Below are 20,715 nucleotides of genomic sequence, written 5' to 3'. Positions count from 1 at the left end.
CAGGGTTCTGTTTTTGCCAACTCTACTTTACTTTTAAGGAAGCTAGGAGCCAATTGACTTGGAGCTTGGAAAGCACGAAGTAGGAAACCAGCAGGAAGCCTAACTCTGCAAATGCTTGTGCTAAAGCAACAACTTTCATTCTATAATAGCACCTTGAACATACAAAATGTGGGATAGTAGCAAGAGAAATACAAATACTGAGCTGGAAGCTTTTTTTTTTAAAGTAGATGTGTAAGGTTTGGAAGTTCCAGCAAGCAGGATCCAGGCAACTGAAAACTTTGCCCTGATTGTGGGAAGTCTGAAAGAGGTTGCAAAGCTAGTGACTAGTTGAAAGACTAGGACTTTAACTTTGGGGGTTGGGGACTGACTGGGTGCCAGTTAGGGCAGGCCAGTAACTTTGGGATAAAAGCAAATCTGGTGGAGTTTATGGTAAGGCAGTGCTATGGCAGGCAACTGAATTTTGGGCAGTGAGAGTTTATGTAGTATTGACTGAAGTACAAATAAGGTCTTCAGTGCCATGAGGGCTGGAGGATCATTCTGCAGATGTAAATGAGCAATCTTGAGTGGATGTGGGGATTGGAGCACAGCTTGAGGTCAACCAGTTGGCTGGAGAAGACTTTTATAAAACAAATTAAAAAACCCTTATCCTGACTAGACAGGGCAATGGAATACTGGTTTGGGGAGACTGAAGCCAGCATTCTCGATGCCTGCCAATGCTCGGTTGAAAGTGATTCATCCAAGACTTTTAGACAATGCTGTAGCCCACTACTTTGTCTTAGAATTGCTGTCTTTGTGAATTACTGACTAAATGGGATTGAAGATGTGCACAAGAAAGCAATTGCATGTCAGTAAATAGAAATTGCTAATTGGCCAGTGGTGGCCCAGTCATGGATAAATACCATATATAAACTTGTATAAGTAGTATGGCAATTTCATATTTAACTTTGTTTCTATAACACACTTGTCTCATTCCAGGATCGTGTGTTCTGGGTAGATGGGGAAAATAAATCTCTCTACCAAGCCAACAAATTTACAGGTTCAGATCTGGTGCTTTTAGTTGCCAACCTTAATGAACCTCTCGATGTCATTGTTTATCATGAGCTGGCACAACCATCAGGTGAGAAATCTGGCAAGATAATATTGAAGCTCTTGTCCAGCTTGACTTGATGTATAGTATTATAGGTCAATCACTTGTCCTCCCCTTTGAGATGAGAGCTGTGAATTGATTCACTTTTTAAAATTTCACAGTAAAGTGACTATACAGAACAGCAGTGAGTACAACCGGTGTTCTCTTTCCTTCCCCCTCATTTACATTCCTACATCAATATTTTTGTCCTGCTTGACTTAAAGACCACACTCCTGCATTTCTGGTCTTGGTCTTGGGTTTTTGGATTTCCTTTTTATTCACCTGTTTTTTTTTTTTTTAATGACTGCTTGTCTCCCTTGGTCTTTGAACAGAGGAAGATATAAAATGGGCCTTTCCAACACTGGCTAATTTACTATGTGGGGGATGTTACAGAAGCTAATTAGTGTATTTGGCTACTTGTTTTAAAACCATCACTTTCAGCCAGACACTATGCTGGAAAAATCATCTTTCTTTGTGGGAAAGGAGTGGGAAGAGATGCTGAATAAAGATGTGTTTTGGGATTTGACCATTGGGCAACCTCCTGTCTGGCAAGGCGATTGGTGCATGTTATTACAGGGTAAATCTGATACAACTTCTGGCATGCAGTCAAACTGGGACATGTAGAAGTTGCTGTCTGATACCATACATAAGGGTTGCCCATACAAACCAGGAGGAATTTCTTTTCAGACGTGAATCTTTGGAATTCTCTACCTCGGAGCTGTGGAGGCTAGGTCTTTGTCTATCATCACCTTAAATACATTGAGCTTTGAAAGATAAGGGAGTCCAGGGCTGTGGGGAAGTAGAGTGGAGGCCAGGATCAGATCCGCCATGATATTGAATGGCAGAGCAAGCTCGGGGCCAAATGGCTGCCTTCTGCTCTTATGTTATGCTCTTGTATTACTTCACCGGGTGTGCTATTAGTTTGCACTGAAATCACTAATGGTGTGAACTTGTGGTACTTTATTAGTTCAGCACTAAAACAGCTGAAATTACAGCTGGTGAAGTTTTTATAACCTAATTAGCGATTACCCCTGAACAACTCCTCTGGCCCTGAAAGATAATTTTACAAGTGTGGCATCTCATTCCTTTCCTCCTTAGTGTTGCAGACTTTTCTGTTTTCTCTTTTAATCCCATCTGTATTTCCCAATCTTTAGTTCACTATATTTCCTGATTTTATACTTTGGGTTTGGACTCCATGTCTGAGGATACAGCTGGTGCATTCAGTTTAGTTAGCCTCTGGAAGACCAGCATCTAATGCAATCAAATAGCTCCAAGTTACAACATTCAAAATGCTCCAGAGGTTATGGAGCCCCACTGTTGCATTTCCCTGTTCAGATGCCACAGACCTCCAGTAGAGGGTGCCATGCTGAAAGATGCCAGATTAGTGGCAATCTTTGCTGACCAACCTGCAAAAAGTCTGGGTAGTTGTGAACGGCAAGCACTTCCTTTGCCACAGAGAAAATTCCAGGCCAAGCTTTAAAGTCCAATACTGTAGAGAAATGTAGTTACAATTTCCACACCATAATATATCCAATCACAATGACCGGTTCACCTATTTGTAGTTTGACATGCTAGTGCTTTATCTTAAACTCACCTTTTTATGTAACATTTTTCAGACTAAATTTGATTTTAGTATCCTGCTTTGCTGTTTTAAAATGCCAGCTGAAGTTGGTTTTGAATGCTATTTTGCTAGATTTGGAATGAATGGTGTCTGTGCTCTGCTGTCCAAAGGATCCAGATTGTGAATCAAATTTTAAAACCTGTTTTCACAGGCAAAAACTGGTGTGAGAATCTGAAGACTGGAAGCTGTGAATACATGTGTCTCCCAGCTCCTCAGATCAACAGTCATTCTCCAAAATACACATGTGTGTGTCCATCTGGAATGGAACTGCTGCAGGATGGATGGCACTGCAGAATGGGTATATGTAAGTCAACCGTTTGTTTCCTTGCTAGTGTTGCAAACTCTACTTTACTTTATCCAATGGACAATCTAGCCTCTACATTTTTAGTTCTAGAACAAACTTGACTGAGTAGGCAGCAGTCTGAGTATTGGGGATAAGGATTGTATATTTACAAATTCTGAATTTGGGTAACCTATTAACCTGTCCAAACTGTTGAATTGTAATTTGGATTTTAGAAATGGCAATTCCTACTGCATTTTGAATGTTGTAACTTGGAGCTATTTGATTTGCATTAGAGGCTAACTAAACTAACCAGATATTCCCATGAATGGGATTTTGGGGGGGGGGGGGGAATTAAGGACTTCTAAAACCAAATAGCTTGTTTTTCTTAGCACTTGGTTAAAATGGGCAGTGTTTGCCATTCAATAACTCCCCTCCCCCCCCCCCCCCCCCACTCCACTCTGCAGTAGGGAAACAGCCTTGTCATAAAATGACTCAATATTCCAGTTATAGTCCCAGAAACATGGAGGCTGAAATGAAAGCTTAACGAGTAGAATATAAATTTAATTATTTTTCCACTAGTCCAGACCTGTGGAACATCAGACTTTATTTGCCACAATAGACAATGTGTACCTAGCAGGTGGCTGTGTGATGGTAAAGCTGACTGTGAAGATGGATCTGATGAAAGTACAGAAGTCTGTCGTAAGTACCTTTCCATTTTGATAAGGTAGGGACGAGAAGGCTACTTGCCCTACTGTATTATTACATAGGATATTCAGCCCAACCAGTCTCTGCTGGCATTTATGCTCCACTCGAGCCTCCTCCTGTTGTTCCTCATCTAATCTATCAGCAAAACTCTTCCCTTCTCCCTCATGCTTGTCTAGCCTCCCCTTAAGTGCATCTATACTATTTGCTTCAACCACTCCCTGTAGCAAATGCCACATTCTCACACCACTCTTTGGGAAAGAAGTTTCTTCTGAATTCCTTTATTGGATGTCTTGGTGACTCTCTTATTTTGATGGCCTCCAGTTATGCTGCTTTCTTTTACCCCCCCCCCCCCCCTGGTGTGGAAACATTCTCTCTCTACTGTCATAATTTTAAAGACCTCTCTTGTAAATCTTTTCTGCACCCTCCAGTGCCCTATCCTTTTAAAATGGCGATCAGAACTGTACACAGTACATGTGGTCTAACCAAGGTTTGATACAGGTTTAGCATAACTTCTACTTTTCAATTCTATAAATCCTTGTGGTTGGCTTGCTTTTTGTATGACCTTGCTAACCATGTTGCAACTTTTGATTTGTGTATTTGTACTGAGAGCTTTCTTCCTCTACCACCCCACCCCCCCCTGACACTACTACTTCTGCTTCACTTGCATCTATATACTATCTAGTAGTTAACAAGTGGATTTTACTGGGGGTTTATGCCTTGATGGGAACAAACCTTTCCCACCTCTCTACCACAATTTATGGCTAAGAATATTTAATTTTGAATCCTGACATTTTGCTTAAATTGTAGTCAAAACTGGCCCATGGATTTTTGCACCTACCACTGGCAGATGTATTCCACCTCATACCTCAAGTAATCACAACTAATTCATTATTTATTCATACGCTAGACCTCCTGGCAGCATTGTGGCTTGGAACCTGGAGTGGACTTTTTAATGTTTGCTCCCATGGAGTTTCTCACAGCAGATGGAAATCTCAAGCCCTTGTGAAATTTCTAATTGGAGGGGCAGGCCTATAAAAGGTCTTTCTAGCATTTCTTATCATTGACTTTTGTAAGTTTTAATGCTTCTAGCTCGAAACCAATATCTCTAGAGAATACAAAGTAATATTTTGGGTAAGTGTCATGATACTGTTTTTTAAAAAGGAGATTTAGTTTTCTAGTTACTCCATTCTTTGAATTTTTTTGATTGTCTTGGGTACTGTAACTTGCTGGTTATAGCACGACTAGTCACCCAGAAGTAAAGTTGAAATGCCACCATGGCAAATCATGAAATAGAATGCAATGATCTAAACTTCAGGGGTAGCAGCTGCTAAATTGTTAAATAGCCAGTTTCTTTCCATGTTCTGCACGACACCAGTACAACTCTAGTTGGCTAGATTTTATAAAGCAAGCACTAACCGAAATGAGAAATATTGGACAACCCTATTAACAATCCCAGCCCACTTGGCCCTGAAAAGTTTGGAAACCAGGACAAATATCCCACAGATTAGTTAACAGCCTGATTGTACATGCAATCAGTCAACCTCCCATATTTCTCCATCACTATCCCTGGATATGGCCTGCCTGAGGTGGTGGGCTTGGCCCTGGCTGGAGTAACCACTAGTCCTGGTGAGGACACAGTACCATGGTGGTGCAACACTACATGGGCACAGTGAACAGACTAGCCATCTAAAAGACCAAAACTGGGTATTTATGGAGGGCTGTAGGTCATTAATGGCAATTATGTGCCATCACAAATGATCTAACTTTGTCATCAGTTCCCTAGAATGTGGTGATGTACTTTGTGAATGTTTTGTTTTACACATGCAATTGCTGTTAACTATGCTTTTACTTGGCATTTTGTGCCATCTTCCCTAGTCTGTCCTGACCACCCCTCAAATACAGATTATGCATTTCAGAATGGATGGAAATTAAAATTCTATAAATGAAACATTTTGGATTTCAGATAAAAGAACCTGTCTTGGTCATGAAATCAGCTGTGGCCCCGGATCACTTCAATGCATTCCTGTTGGTTGGCGGTGCGATGGAGAAAAGGACTGTGATAATGGTGGTGACGAGAATGATTGTGGTAGGTTAACTGAAGGAAATAACCATTCATTGCTTTCATGTGCAGGGAAAGATGAGGCATTAGTGAGTTCAAATGGAAGCCTAGCCAAATCTACTGAAGTTAACACCTGTGAATTTTTATAGCCAAGCTACTGCAATTATCTTTGCATTTACACTAACACAAACCACTACAATAATAATTGTAGCCCAGGTATTTCATTCTCAATGGCATTGACATCAGGTTGTAAATTGTTGTGCACTAGTTTCTCCTAACCTAAACCTAGACTTGTGCCATATGATGCAAAGGCTGCTTTCAATGCAAATTTGCCCTTTGTTCCCATATTCCTTTTTTCCTTCCACCTATTCAATCTAATCATGAATGTTGACAGTTTCTGCCTGAAATATTAACTCTGCCACAGCCTCAACTTGAGCACTTTATCCTGCCCTCTGTTCTAAATATCATGCATTTAACCACCTATGGCTCCACATGCTAGACTCCAATTATTGAAAACTGCTATATCCTCATTTAAAGAAACTTCTGATATCTGCCATTCTTAAAGGCCCAATTTTTCATTTTCTTCTATTTCTCATACCAGGCAGCATCCTGGTGAATCTATATTGACTTTTCTAAAGCCCTCCTTCCTAAGTAATATATACACAGTACTAACAGGTCTTGTAGTTTTCTCTTTGCTTTTATATTCTATACCTCTGATCTAGAAAAGTGCTGCCATTAATATTCCATGAACCTGTACCACTGAGTCTACTTCCAGTATTGGATTTCATGTTTCAGATGTAATGTGTTTTTAGCAAGTTTACAATGGCATCTATCTTCAGTACTTCATAGCTTACCATGAAATCTATGCAAATGGTTAAGCAGTGCATTAATTAAACTGGTAATTTCCTTTTATCAAGTACAGTTGATCAAAAATCTTGCTGGCTGTGTATGAGCTGTTTGAATTTATCTAATTTACATTTGCCAAGCTACAGGAGGAGGAAGCATGGGATACATTTTAGTTCATGACTTTTTTGAAATGTAGTGATTTGTGTTGTAAGCTACATGTAATATATCTATCTTTCAGGTAAAGTTACTTGTAGTCCAATAGAGTTTACTTGCTCCAGTGGCAGATGCATTTCCAATACATTTGTCTGCAATGGTGAAGAAGACTGTGGTGATGGAAGTGATGAAAAAGGCTGTGCTTCATCTACCTGTGGCACTCATGAGTTTCAATGCAAAAGTTCAGAGTGTATCCCCTTGAATTGGGTGTGTGATAACAATGTGGATTGCACTGATAAGTCTGACGAATCACCAGAACGCTGTGGGCACACATTCCCTCCTCCTGTGGCCTGCTCTCCTAGTGAATTCCAGTGTGATTCAGGTGAATGCATCCATCGTCGATGGCACTGTGATGGTGATGTTGACTGCAAAGATGGAAGTGATGAAGCTAAATGCCGTAAGTAGACTCATTGCCCTCCCTTATTTCCATATTCTAGACTCTGTTCACATGCTTCCACTTGGAGGAATGGGTTTTCAAGGTGCAGATTTTTAGCTGACTTAATGTTCAATTTCAAGTACAGAATGTTAAATGATGCAACAAAGTAAAACTTTTTTTCATTTTCTCAATGTACCTAAAAAGCCAACCTCCACTGCAGTGAGTTCTATTTGTCAGACATGCAAGTGTGCAATTGCAAGCTATACAAAATGGCTAAGGTTCTAGACTGTTAAGATGCAAATTGAGACTTGAGACATACCCTGCATAGCATTCTTCCCTGGACAGGTCCTCCCAAAGGCCAGCACTATTTAGTTAATCCTTGCTGAAGGGAAGTAGATAGCAGAGAAGCTTGAAGGATAGCATAGAGGATTGATGTAAATTGTTTGAATGTATGCATTATTGCAGGATTCATTAAGTTTCTCTGCACTGGCTGAATTTAACTTGACACATTGCAAGCAGTCATTTTCAAACTTGCTAACTGCATGACCAGAGTATATCCTACAAAGCTTTTAAAATTTTTTGGCGCTAACGCATGTGCATTTGAGTTTTTTGCATGACAATCTTATGAACTGGTATTGCAGACCAGCATCAGAATCTGGCACAAGTATGAAGCATAGTCACTACAAACTCAATGGCTCCAAGATAATACAGTAGTAGTTTTGGGAGACCAGAATCCAACATGCTACATTCTGAAAATGTAGCTAATTTGGCAACTCAAGTATGCACCCTTAATGGAAATATTTTTGTACACTTGTTACAGTTCATGTGGGAAAATGTGCATCCTTTGTTTACCCTCCCCCAGCACCCATGGACTCCTGGAGCCTGTTGAGCTCTGGCAGGTTTTTGTGCTTCCACAAACTCTGCAATTTGCACACTCTTAATGTCTCGTGTCCTGTTGTGAACTGATAGTAACCCATTAACCATCTCCTGTAAAGAAATTAAATAGATGTGTGCCCTTGCCTCCCTTTTTTAAAAAAAAATAGTTTAAAATGTTCTGGTTCTAACTGCTCTGTTGAAATGTTTACTCGTCCATGTTCTCCATAAATGCTTCCAGGCTTGAGTTGTTTAATATACAAAGCCTTGTTTAATATACAAAGATTGGGGTGGGGAGGAAATCTCAAATCCAGCCTTGGAACCCTTTGCAGACCTAGAGTCTGGGGCCCCATTTTGAAAACCAATGCAATCTTTGGGGCCTAAGTTTCAGGCTGCACCTAAAATGGCAGAGCCCGGACCTGGACGCCCGTTTTTCGCGCCACAAAGTGCGCCTAAAAAAAAAAAAAAAAAACTCTGCTATTCTCCGGCTCCCTGCTGGTCCTCTGGAGCTGGGCGCAGCACAAGCTGTTGGGGGCAGAGCCAGGTCCCTGTGCTGAAAACAGTGCCAGGAATTCTGCACATGCATGCTACAGTGGGTGTACATGTGTAGTAGCTCCAGGTGCCCAAAACTGTGGGAGGGGCCTGAAGCATGCAGCCCCTAGCCCTGGATGAATGGCCTCACTGGGGCTGTGTGGATAAGGCTCCTCCCACCCGACTCCCATTCCCTGGACCCGCTTCTCTTTCCTCTTCCCCCCCCCCCCCCCCCCCCCCCCCCCGGACCCAATGACCCGACGCCACCTACCTGTAAATCTAGCCCGAAGTCTTGGGCCCAACCGCACGCACGCTCTCTCTCGCACACGCGCATGACTCCCAGTGCTGTAGTCAGTAAGTAGAAAATGTTTTGTTTTTTGGTTTTTTTCTGATTGATGATGGCTCTCTATTTGTAAAACCTGAAGTGTTTAATGTTTGTAAACTGCCCTTTAAACTCTTTTTTTTTTTTTTTCCCCCCCCCCCCCCCCATTCCCTACACCTGCTGGACACACCCCCTTTTGGGAAAAAAAAACTCTTCCAAACTGAAACTGTTCTAACTGAAGCAAACTAAATGCCAAGAATTGCAATTTCTAAGATACTCCATTCTAAACCAGTTGCTCCAAAAAAACAGGAGCAACTCGGGCTGAAACTTGGCCCCTTTATCTTAACTGAACAAGCATCTCCCTTTTTTCATTTCCAGCTCTTCAGACATGTAGCCCTGATCACTTCAGATGTGTTGATGGTAATTGCATCCCAGGAAATAAGACATGCAATCAATTTAGGGACTGTAACGATGGTAGTGATGAAGTCAACTGCAAGAAAAGTAAGTGACTGACTGACTTACTTTTAGTACCAAAGCAATGAAGTGTATTCCAAAGCTTACTCTCTTTCTACTACAGTTTCAGAGTGCACTGGGCCAAATGATTTTAAATGTCAAAGTGGAGAATGCATAAATATCTCCCAAGTATGCAACCATAAGCAGGAGTGCAAGGACTGGAGTGATGAGCTTCTTGGTGAATGTAGTAAGTGAATTAGTGCTATTATACTTTTAAAATGACATCCCTTGCTCTGCATTAGTTTAAAACAAGAGTGTATGTAAAGAAAATGCTAGAACTAGCACAGCAGCACAATCTTGAGAAGGCAGCACATATTTTGTGGAACTGCAAGTTAAGCCAACATTGCTTATCTTTTCACAAAGAATTGCACCTGAAATGGTAACCTGTCCAATACTGAAATCCAGACCTGTTTTTTTTTTTTTTTAAATTACTCCTGTTAAGTGAACTTATTGGAATTGTAGCAATATTAAAATTCCATTGTATTGAAGAGTTTGATCCCCAAAGATTGAGTTGTTGGAAGGGAAGTCTGCTTGAGTATTAAACATTGTGAAATGGATAATTCCCTGATCTGGCTGTAATTGGCTTGCTCTCTGCTAAATTAATTCTGAGGATTCTTTTTTTGTATGCTTCAGGATAAGTGGCAATATTGTGCAATGAATACTTGTGACCTTGAGGGTTTTATTCTCTGTAGACCAAAATGAGTGTTTGAAGAAGAATGGAGGTTGCTCTCACATCTGCCAGGATCTTGTCATTGGTTATGAATGTGAATGCCCTGCTGGTTTTGAATTAATTGACCATAAAACCTGTGGAGGTAAGTTAACTTAACTGAGCTATTGCTAGATTAAATGACTTGGAAGCTAAATATATTTATTTTCTTCTCAGATATTAATGAGTGCCACAATCCTGGATCTTGCAGTCAAATTTGTATAAATACAGAAGGAAGCTATAGCTGTGAGTGTCATGCAGGTTATTTCATGGATCCAGCTAATGGGGCTTGCAAGGCAGTAGGCAAGTATGAAACTTGTGAAACAATGTAACTTGGATATGCTATATAACAATTCAATGTATGTACATGATCTTTCACTGGTCCTTGTAATTGGCTACATGTGGTGTCCATTAATATCTAAGCATGAAAGCCAGTTAGTATATGGTACCAGGACCAATCTTCTGGCATCTTTATTCTCCCATTCTTAATTCCGCTTTTCCAAGAGTTCAACTGCCTCCTGGGAGTCTCTTGCATTTGCTTTACTTGTCCAATTATCATTCCATAGTAGGTTTTTTCAGTGAGTATGTAACTGTGTCCAAATAAGTATGAACAACCTTTTTTAGCTTGAATATTTTTGGGACTACTGGGGGAGGGGTTCCCTTCTCTTGCAGATTTAAACTCTTCAAATCTCAGCTGTCTTTTTTTCTTCATTAAAATGGCAGGTCAACATTTAAGCATCTTGCAAATAAGATCAAATTACTTGATGCTTTAATCTTTGGCTACATCTAGAATTTGGATGCATGGCATGTCCCTTGCATAGGTTCCACTGGAATAATTTCTGCATCACCTATAAAACAACCCTGTCATGATGCTTTTAGCATCTTTTAACCTATGGTCATGTACTTCAGATATCTGTACTAATTTTGTACTTCATCTTGTATAATTTAGAAACTGCCTTTTTGCTTCTGTTGGCACATTATTCTGTACATTGCAGCTTTGACAATCCCCTCTTCAATACTTGCCCTGGTTGTCACAAAAAATTGTGCAAAACCACTTCTGGGGTTTGAAGTTTATCCATTTCCTTTTATTTGTTGTTCAATTTGAATTATTGACTCAGAACCTAAAGTAGGTAAAAGCACCTTTTTTGATAGTTTACTGCAGATTCTAATGAAGTAGTACTTGTGGAAATGGAACACCTTCCATGCACTTGCTGTAAGTGTTAATTGCAAATATGGCTGGTGTCTGCTTTAGACTGGTGGAAACTGACCCACTACTCAATTTTTTTAAAAATTGAAATGCAATGATTAATTGTACTAGTAACTAACTGAATTAATCTTTACTTTGCCATATGATTTAACTTTGTCTCAGCTATTTCCCTTTTGCTTGGGTTAAGATCATTTTTTTAAATAAATGTTTCTGTAGGAAAAGAGCCACATTTGATCTTCACTAATCGCCATGATATCCGGAAGCTAGGGCTGCGTCACCAAGAGTACACCCAGGTAGCTGTGCAGCTGAGAAATGTTGTAGCACTGGATACCAGCATTGCAGAACAGAGAATCTTCTGGGCTGATTTAGGCCAGCAGGCAATTTTCAGGTAATGCACACTACACTGCCTGTAGTAAATCTTGCCATTTGCTTTTTTAACCACATGTATTGAGCTTAATGCATCAAACCTTGTATTGTCTGGAGCCTAACAGTTAAATAACTTGGTTCCAAAGAGACCTGTAGAGTTTGCACTTGCTACCTTTTGTACTGATTCTCTATCTTGCAGTATGCCCATGAATAAATGGAAAGATGTAACTATTTCCAAAATTGTTGATCATTTACAAACTCCTGTGGGAATTGCTGTTGACTGGATCTACAAGCACATTTATTGGACTGATCGTGGTACTAAAACTATATCTGTGGCTAACTTTGATGGAACCAAAAGGAAGATCCTCTTTGATACTGACTTGAGGGAACCCGCTTCTGTCGTGGTTGATCCACTTTCAGGGTATGGATTATTACATTGTATGAATAGTGCAAAAATGAGGGGCTCAAATGCACTTTTGCTGTAGCTTTACATTTTAAGAGTGCTGTCATCATTCCAACATTGATTTTGGTTTGAACATCTGCCATATGGTACTATTCAAATTCTAGAATACAGGCATCCAATCCATATGTGCTATGCATTTGTTTTTGTTTCCAGAGCATCCATTTTTAAACCATAGAAAATCAGCATTGCAATAATGCTCCAGAGCCTTTGATTTCAAAATGGTATAAAAGCTGAAGTCGTTGCATATAACAGCCTTGTTTAAGTGCAGTACAGCACTTATTGCTCAAGACATCTGTTTAATTGTGACCTATGTTTGCTTTAAAGGTTTATTTACTGGTCAGATTGTGGTGTGCCAGCCAAGATTGAAAAAGCAGGCATGAATGGTGTTAACCGACAACTTATCATTGACGACAAGATTCAGAGGCCAAATGACATTGTGCTTGGTAAGTAAGGCAGTTTTAAAGAGGTGGACTTTCTGGTTTCAAGTTTGTAAATGGTTCTTCAACTTATCCACAGATCATGTAAAAAGCCGCCTCTATTGGATTGATGCAAAGCTGCACATGTTATCGAGTGTAGACCTAAATGGTCAGGATAGAAGAACAATATTTGAATCATGGGACTTCCTCACACATCCTTGTGCTGTTGCATTATTTGAGGTAATGCAATTTGGTTTTTTTAAGTGCAACTTTGAGATGGATGGTCAATACTTGGGATTCTAGCTCCAAGGTTGTGTACCATTATTGCCATCAAATAAGCACTGAATGGAATGCAGCTGCTCACTCACACTAGAAAGTTAAATTTGGATGTGCTGAGATGTAAAGACATGCAAAATACCTGCTTCAAATTGGTAGGAATGAGAATGAAAATCCCAATATCTTAGAAATTAAAGTGCAGAAATTTGAACTCTTTTTTTGCAAAATGGACAGAAGTAGGCAGTTCTGAAAATTGATATATCTAAAATATAAGGTTCAAGTAAAGAGTCTTCGACTGTTGCTTGCATCAGCTTCATCCTCAAACTTGTATTGAGCAATCTAGATTGCATTAACAATTGTACATGCTTGAAATAGCGCACGTTCATTAAACTTGGACAAAAACCTCAGGTATGGTGTAGGTTGGAGCCTGGCATCTTTCCTAAAACTTGAATGTATTTCCAGGACCATGTTTTCTGGGCTGATGAAGAGAACAAAGCAATTTATGAAGCCAACAAGTATACTGGAGATGATGTGAAGATTTTAGCTTTGAATGTTGAATCTCAAGACATCATAGTTTATCATGAGCTAATACAAGAATCTGGTAAGAAACCTAGAACCTACTTGTGCCCTACCAAAGCAAAATGAGACCTGGCTCTTTGACATTTTTAGCTTTCTTTTCTACAGTAGGTTCTGTTTACTACTATGGGGCACTGCATTTTTCTCTAATTTCCCTTTGATGCCAGGTGTGCTGGTGCTATTGAATCATGGCATTAACTGACTGCTTTGCAATGTCCTGTATTTACATAGTGTGTTGAGTCTGAGTTGCTAGCTTATTGGATTCAGTACATGGAATGCAGCCCAAACAAACACTAGAACATCTCTGTTCCCAGGAATTGATGATCAAACACATTTGTGCCCAAATTTAGAGTGGGAAAGCACGAGTTCAATATTTGTCTAATTCCCAACTGAGATGGTACACTTGCAATTTTCTGCAAATTGTTTTCCTAAATGCTAAAACTATAGACACTGTTACTTCCCAGTTTTGACTCCCATGAAGTCCATATGTTGCGTTCTTATGCACAGACTTGTGCTGTCTACTGATCCATGTTACCTTTTTGTGCATATACTGTTCATAGTTCTGGTTAAGTGAAATTAAAACCATTGTTGCAACTGTGCACTGCACAGCCACCCTAGCTATTAAACTGGAGCTTGCAATCTAATTTAAGTTTCTGAAATTTGATTTTTTGCAATTTTGATTCCCAGGGATAAACTGGTGTGACCAGTATGCAGCCTGTGAATACATGTGTCTTCCTGCTCCTCAAATTAACAGTCACTCACCAAAGTATACTTGTGTGTGTCCATCTGGAATGGAGTTGAGAGATGATGAACAGCAGTGTCGTACAGGTATGAGTGTCTTAACATGTCCGAAGTTAAACGGATTTATAGTTTCATGAAGTAGCTGATGTAGAAATACTCGTTACCCAAAACCTTTTTGTATCTAACATTATGTAGCCTGTCTATTGGTTACAAGAAGCAAAATAAAGTTTGAAGCTACTTGGCATTGGGACATCACTGCTCATGACTCCTGCATTGTTGTATAACGTTACTCACATCCCCCTTACAATTTAGGTTTGATGGACTTGAAGTATTCTAGTGACTTCAGATCGAGTTCAGTTGAGACTGGTAATGAGGCTACTTATAGTTGCCACCGCTTATGGTGTTTGACTCTCTTTTCCCACAATACACTCCAATCCAACCAGCTTAATGCAGAACACCTGAAGTCTCATTAGCAACTGCTAATATTTAGCCAATTTGTTTAGACCAGATCTTGTCACTAGGAACACAGCTCATCATTTACATACAGATCCATCACTAATAGAAACATAGAAATTTACAGTAATGTGTGAACAGCTGCAAAGAGCACATTTTGTCCAAGACTAGCAGAGCTATTTAAGTTTTCAAATAAAAGTATTCATGTGAACTGACCAAATAGTTGGCATACTTGCAAGCAGTGCATTTATAATTGGCTCCATGTTAATAAATGGCTAGTGGTATTTTCCCAATAAAGGCAGCATGGAAACTGTACTCCATTGCATGTAGATGCTTGGTAAGCTTGCTTTCCATATTGTTGCACTTATAAACTGATTTGATGTTCCTTGACCTTTTACAGTAGCTGCACATACAGTTTCTCCGACAAATTTGTCTACAATGGCTTCAGGTGTTGCCTCCGAAGAATTCTTCAATTTATATACCACATTGCCTACAATCTTGGCTAGTCCTAAAGGTAATATAGAATTAACTTAGCATGGTTTCATTTAATATAAAACTAAAAATTAATTCTAAAACTTCCTTTCTCCTGTAGTAATTGAAGTAGCTTTGACAAACCTCCCTACCTTAGCACCACTATTTGGTCTTAATCCCAGAATACTGTACTAAAACCTACTTTTTCAAATGGGCTTGTATTGATATTGTACCTGAACTGCCACTTGGATTTTTAAAAACTTTCCAAGTATCAAATACTGCAAGCAATCTGGATGAGGTACCAAGCTGAAACTACTTGTAACAAACTGGTATATTCAAAGTATTGTAAAAGTGCTTTTGTTTCTATCATTTTTTTGCAATGACTGGAGCTTGCACTATGCTCCAATCTCCATTGCTATTTGTTGTAGTTAATGCCTTGATCCACCTGGAATCCAAAATCTAGTTTCAGCAAACAAATTGTTCCATTATTTGGTTCTGCTTCAAGCAATACTATTTTACAGACCTATAATAGATTTCCAGAGTTATGTAATAGATTCCCAGAATGAGATGGGCTTCCATTATGCACACTAGTAACTTGAGATGCTTTAAATTGCATGTAGTACCTTAAACTTTTGACTAATATATTTGAGTCACTTGTGTCTATGGGAAGATTAAAACATTTTTGTTTTACTTTTCAGATTTAAATTCAAATGCTTCTCTTGAGAACCAGTTGAGGAAAGGATCTACAGCTATTTGGGTCATCTTTGTTATTTGTAAGACAAACTTGTTTTTGTGCCCTTAATGGCCAGAATAGTGACCTGTCAATGTGCTGAGAATTGTGGGGGGGTCAGTCTAGTAGCACACAGATACCCAGAAGAAGTAGCTGCATTGCATCAGTGGCTTTTTAACCCAGCCACTGCATTTGCATCTCCTGTCTGGGTTTCCTGACCAATTGGCATGATGCACATGGGTCTCTTTCAGCTAAACTATTTAAAGGGAGCTTACAAAGATGAAAGTTGAAGGATTGTCCAGGTGGGTGAAAGAGGCAGAAACTACATTTAATGGAGTCCCAGCATGGCAAGTCTGCATCTCTTAAATAATGCCTCCCTGGCACTGATGCTGCTATCTGTAAAGGCCCACAGATTCTCTTCCCAAGCTGACTCCAGCCCATCACTTCTCTGTACTTTCTTTGCAGGTGCACCCATTCCTATCTGTCCAGGCACTGAAAGCTTCTCCTTTCCAATGGCTTGCTTCATGATTCTTGTCATGTGGCTTTGATTGCACCTTTCCTGGGCCTTCATATTTGGCCTCAGTCATCAGCCACATTGTCGGGTTAGCCAGAGGTGCTAACTCTGCTTCAAGGTCGGAGGCATTCTGGGAGGGTGGACTAGTGCAGAATGAAAACATCATGGCAGCTGCCTGAAAAGCTTGCGTGCACCTGCATGATCACTTTGTGATTGCATAAAAGTTGAATATTGGTGTGGAAGCCCTTGCAGTTGAAGACTTCAGGATCATCTTGATTGCCATGAGTGCAATCGATGACTCCCTAGACCTGTGGGGAAACCAGCCAGAGCCATGAAGTCAAGCACCCATTCAGTCTTCCAGATGTCTGTGACCACCTGACTCAACCCCAAGCCTCCTGAGGCACTGGTGTTCTGACATGTCTAGGAAGTTGATCCTCTGTCCATATACCCTATGTTGTGGGTGTCCCTTCCTTCAAGCTGCACTCCTGTGCTCATTTCTTCTCCTGTGGAGCAAGATTAGTGAGAAGGCTGCGGCTGCTGTTGCTCATGGTCCAAGGTGAATTTGTATAAGCGGCATCCATGTTGAACCAATTGACAGATGGAAAGTGTAGATCAGACTCTAATTCCAAGGTAGGAGAGTAATGGAAATCACCAAATAGTGAAAGCACTCTCTCAGAACCAGTCCGGGCAAAAGCCTTTCGATTAGCCAAGGAAGAGGGTGAGGTCTGAAGTCATAGGATTGCTGACCTGTCATATGGTCAGCTCCCTGATTTGGTGCTGTCATCTCCTTGCTTTCACTGGCAAGTTCAAGGGAGCCCAGGAAACCTGTGCTGAAAGCTCATCTGCCATTAAAATAGCTAATTGCCTCCATCTAATTGCTTAACATTTTTTAAATTGCTAACCATCTCTCCCATGGGGGTTTCTTTCTCTCATAGCTGAACACGCTCCAGTTAAATGCAGAAGTTAGTGGGTTGGTGCCCACTTCCTAACACTCTTTCAGCACATTTAACTCCCCCCCCCCATGTGTAGGAATTTGGCTATTTGAAGTTGCTTGTGGGAATTATATGGTTAAGTCTTAGCACTAATTTAGAATGTTACCCTACTGTTAAGTGTCAGTACTTGAAATTGGCTTGGCACTTTTGCCAAAATTTGACATCCCTTCCTTTGGTCTGCCTAATGCTACCTTTTTCTTTAATTTCAGCACTTGTGTTGATTGTTGGTGTAGTTGGCTACTTTAATTGGCGCACCTGGCAAAAGAAGAAACTACAATACGCCAGTTTTGAGAATCCAGTCTTTCAGCGTAACTGATCTGTGCAAAGCAAATAAAATTCAATTTTGTTTTGACTGGAATTTTGTCAATTTGTTTAATTGCTAGTTAGTTGATGCCAATGTTTTGTGAAAGTATCCAATTCAAAACCAGGATTGGTTCAGAGCTATGCTCTTGGGTGGAGGTGATGTTGTAATTAGTCTTGGCACCCATGGATTAGGAGGTAGAAAATTGGTTTGTTTGCTCACTGCAACATCCTATGGATCCCACCCAGTGTGTGGACATGCTGAGTGTCTAGCTAGTCTGAAATCCCTTGTAGCTGAAGAGCTTGCTAAGCGAGATTCTAAAACACTTGTTTCTTGGACATAGGCTTATGCTGCACCTGGCACCCACAGGACCCCAGCAAAAAGTTAGCCTTTAAGTGGAGCAAAAAAAATGAAATGGGATGCAGGTTGTTCACATGGGAATTTATATTGTGAGAGAGATCACTAGATGTCCATGATTTTTAAAGATGTCTGATAATCCAGTTGGGGAAATAAGTGTGCCATTGTAAGACTCCATGATGAGACTAAGATTTCTGATATAATTGAAAGGGCCTCAGCTGCCAATCCTGGTCTTAATTTTACATTCAAACTTGCAGTTTTCAGTGAACCAGCTTGAGAAGACTATAAAATCCTTTAAGACTTGACTGAATCTGAGGGGGAGCTGGAAATGTTCATTCCATACCAAATATTGCATATTTTCCTCTTGTCCTGAAGACACTGGTGCTTCAATATAGTTCAAAAGTGGCAAGTGATTTAGACTGCAGACATCCATTGTCAAGGAAAACATGGCCATGTCACTAAACAAATCGGATTGTGGTCTTGCCCCACATTCCATGCATGTACAAGGCATTTGAGAAATTTTGCAATCCAGGATGTCAATTCAGTTGTAGCCCCACTGTTGCATTTGTTCTGAAGTGGTTGTCTTGTGAAGAAAGGTTGGGCCTATACTATTTGGAATTTAGAAGAATGAGCAGTGATATTGAAATGTAAGATTCTGCAGGAGCTTGAAAAGGACCCGTTTATTCCTACTCTTTGCTCCCTGTCTGCCAACCAGTTCTCTATGCACGTCAATACATTACCCCTAGTACTATGTGCTTTAATTTTGCACACTAATCTCTTGTGTGGGACCTTGTCAAAAGCCTTTTGAAAGTCTAAATACACCACATCCACTGGTTCTCCCTTGTCCACTCTACCAGTTACATCCTCAAAAAATTCTCGAAGATTTGTCAAGTATGATTTCCCTTTCATAAATCCATGCTGACTTGGACCGATCCTGTCACTGCTTTCCAAATGCGCTGCTATTTCATCTTTAATAATTGGTTCCAGCATTTTCCCCACTACTGATGTCATGCTAACTGGTCTATAATTCTGTGTTTTCCCTCTCCCTCTTTTAAAAAATGGGGTTACATTAGCTATCCTCCAATCCACAAGAACTGATCCAGAGTCTATAGAATGTTGGAAAATGACCACCAATGCATCCACTATTTCTAGGGCCACTTCCTTAAGTACTCTGGGATGCAGACTATCAGGCCCTGGGGATTTATCGGCCTTCAATCCCATCAATTTCCCCAACACAATTTCCTGACTGATGGATTTCCCTCAGTTCCTCCTTCTTACTAGACCCTCTGACCCCTTTTATATCCGGAAGGTTGTTTGTGTCCTCCTTAGTGAATACCGAACCAAAGTACTTGTTCAATTGGTCTGCCATTTCTTTGTTCCCTGTTATGCATTCCCCTGATTCTGACTGCAGGGGACCTACGTTTGTCTTTACTAACCTTTTTCTCTTTGCAAAAGTTTCTATAGATATGTAGTCTGTCTTAATGTTCCCTGAAAGCTTCCCCTTGTACTCTCTCTCTCCCCTGCCCTAATCAAACCCTTTGTCCTTCTCTGCTGAATTCCAAATTTCTCCCAGTCCCCAGGTTCACTGCTATTTCTGGCCAATTTGTATGCCACTTCCTTGGCTTTAATACTATTCCTGATTTCCCTTGATAGCCACGGTTGAGCCACCTTCCTTTTATTTTTACACCAGACAGGGATGTACCATTGTTGTAGTTCATCCATGTGGTCTCTAAATGCCTGCCATTGCCCATCCACAGTCAACCCCTTAAGTATCATTTGCCAATCTATCCTAGCCAATTCACGCCTCATACCTTCAAAGTTACCCTTCTTTAAGTTCTGGACCATGGTCTCTGAATTAACTGTTTCATTCTCCATGATAATGTAGAATTCCACCATATTGTCACTCTTTCCCCCAAGGAGCCTCGCACAACGAGATTGCTAATTAATCCTCATTACACAACACCCAGTCTAAGATGGTCTCCCCTCTAGTTGGTTCCTCGACATATTGGTCAAGAAAACCATCCCTTATGCACTCCAGGAAATCCTCCTCAACTGTATTGCTTCCAATTTGGTTAGCCCAATCTATATGCATATTAAAGTCACCCATGATAACTGCTGCACTGTTTTTTCCCTTTGGTGTTCTGCAGCTCTACCCATATAGATTCCACATCATCCAAGCTAATGTCCTTCCTAACTATTGCATTAATCTCTTTAACCAGCAATGCTACCCCACCTCCTTTTCCTTTTTATTCTATCCTTCCTGAATGTTGAATATCCATGGATGTTGAGTTCCCAGCCCTGATCATCCTGGAGCTATGTCTCTGTAATCCCAATCACATATCTGTTAACATCTATTTGCACAGTTAATTCATCCACCTTATTACAGATACTCCTTGCATTAAGACACAAAGCCTTCAGGCTTGTTTTTCTAATACCCTTTGTCCTTTTAGAATTATGATGTAGTGTGGCCCTTTTTGTTTCTTGCCTTTGTTTACTCTGCCTTCCACTATTGCTTTTTACCTTTCTACCATCTGTTTCTGACTCCATTACTTTGCCTTATCACCGCATAGGTTCCCATCCCCCTGCCATATTAGTTTAAACACTCCCAAACTGCATTAGCAAATGTTACCCCTAGGACATCAGTTCCAGTCCTGCCTAAGTGCAGACCGTCCCTTTTG

General features: G+C 40.4%; 1 protein-coding gene and 1 long non-coding RNA gene across 2 annotated transcripts in view; both read left to right on the top strand.

Moving 5' to 3' along the window:
• The window catches only part of LOC139273304 (low-density lipoprotein receptor-related protein 1-like), a gene marked incomplete at its 3' end in the record, with an annotated part of 65,762 nt that extends 50,625 nt beyond the window's left edge, over positions 1-15,137 (top strand). Inside the window, 16 exon segments of the mRNA XM_070890419.1 lie at positions 976-1,117; positions 2,899-3,051; positions 3,610-3,729; positions 5,699-5,821; positions 6,879-7,250; positions 9,334-9,460; positions 9,492-9,655; positions 10,161-10,280; positions 10,352-10,477; positions 11,598-11,769; positions 11,947-12,168; positions 12,535-12,653; positions 12,727-12,866; positions 13,365-13,503; positions 14,166-14,306; positions 15,073-15,137. Coding sequence (XP_070746520.1) covers positions 976-1,117; positions 2,899-3,051; positions 3,610-3,729; positions 5,699-5,821; positions 6,879-7,250; positions 9,334-9,460; positions 9,492-9,655; positions 10,161-10,280; positions 10,352-10,477; positions 11,598-11,769; positions 11,947-12,168; positions 12,535-12,653; positions 12,727-12,866; positions 13,365-13,503; positions 14,166-14,306; positions 15,073-15,137 — 2,445 coding nt within the window.
• Position 15,138: 1 nt separating this feature from the next.
• LOC139264600 (uncharacterized) lies at positions 15,139-17,606 on the top strand. Its single transcript, XR_011593378.1, has 3 exons — positions 15,139-15,186; positions 15,842-15,916; positions 17,589-17,606. It is a non-coding gene; the product is annotated as an uncharacterized lncRNA (long non-coding RNA).
• Positions 17,607-20,715: the final 3,109 nt, after the last annotated feature.

The sequence above is a fragment of the Pristiophorus japonicus genome, chromosome 1 (genome assembly GCF_044704955.1).
Source record: "Pristiophorus japonicus isolate sPriJap1 chromosome 1, sPriJap1.hap1, whole genome shotgun sequence".
Lineage (NCBI taxonomy): Eukaryota > Metazoa > Chordata > Chondrichthyes > Pristiophoridae > Pristiophorus > Pristiophorus japonicus.
Note: the sequence above shows the minus strand (reverse complement) of the source record. Positions and strands in the feature narration are given on the sequence as shown.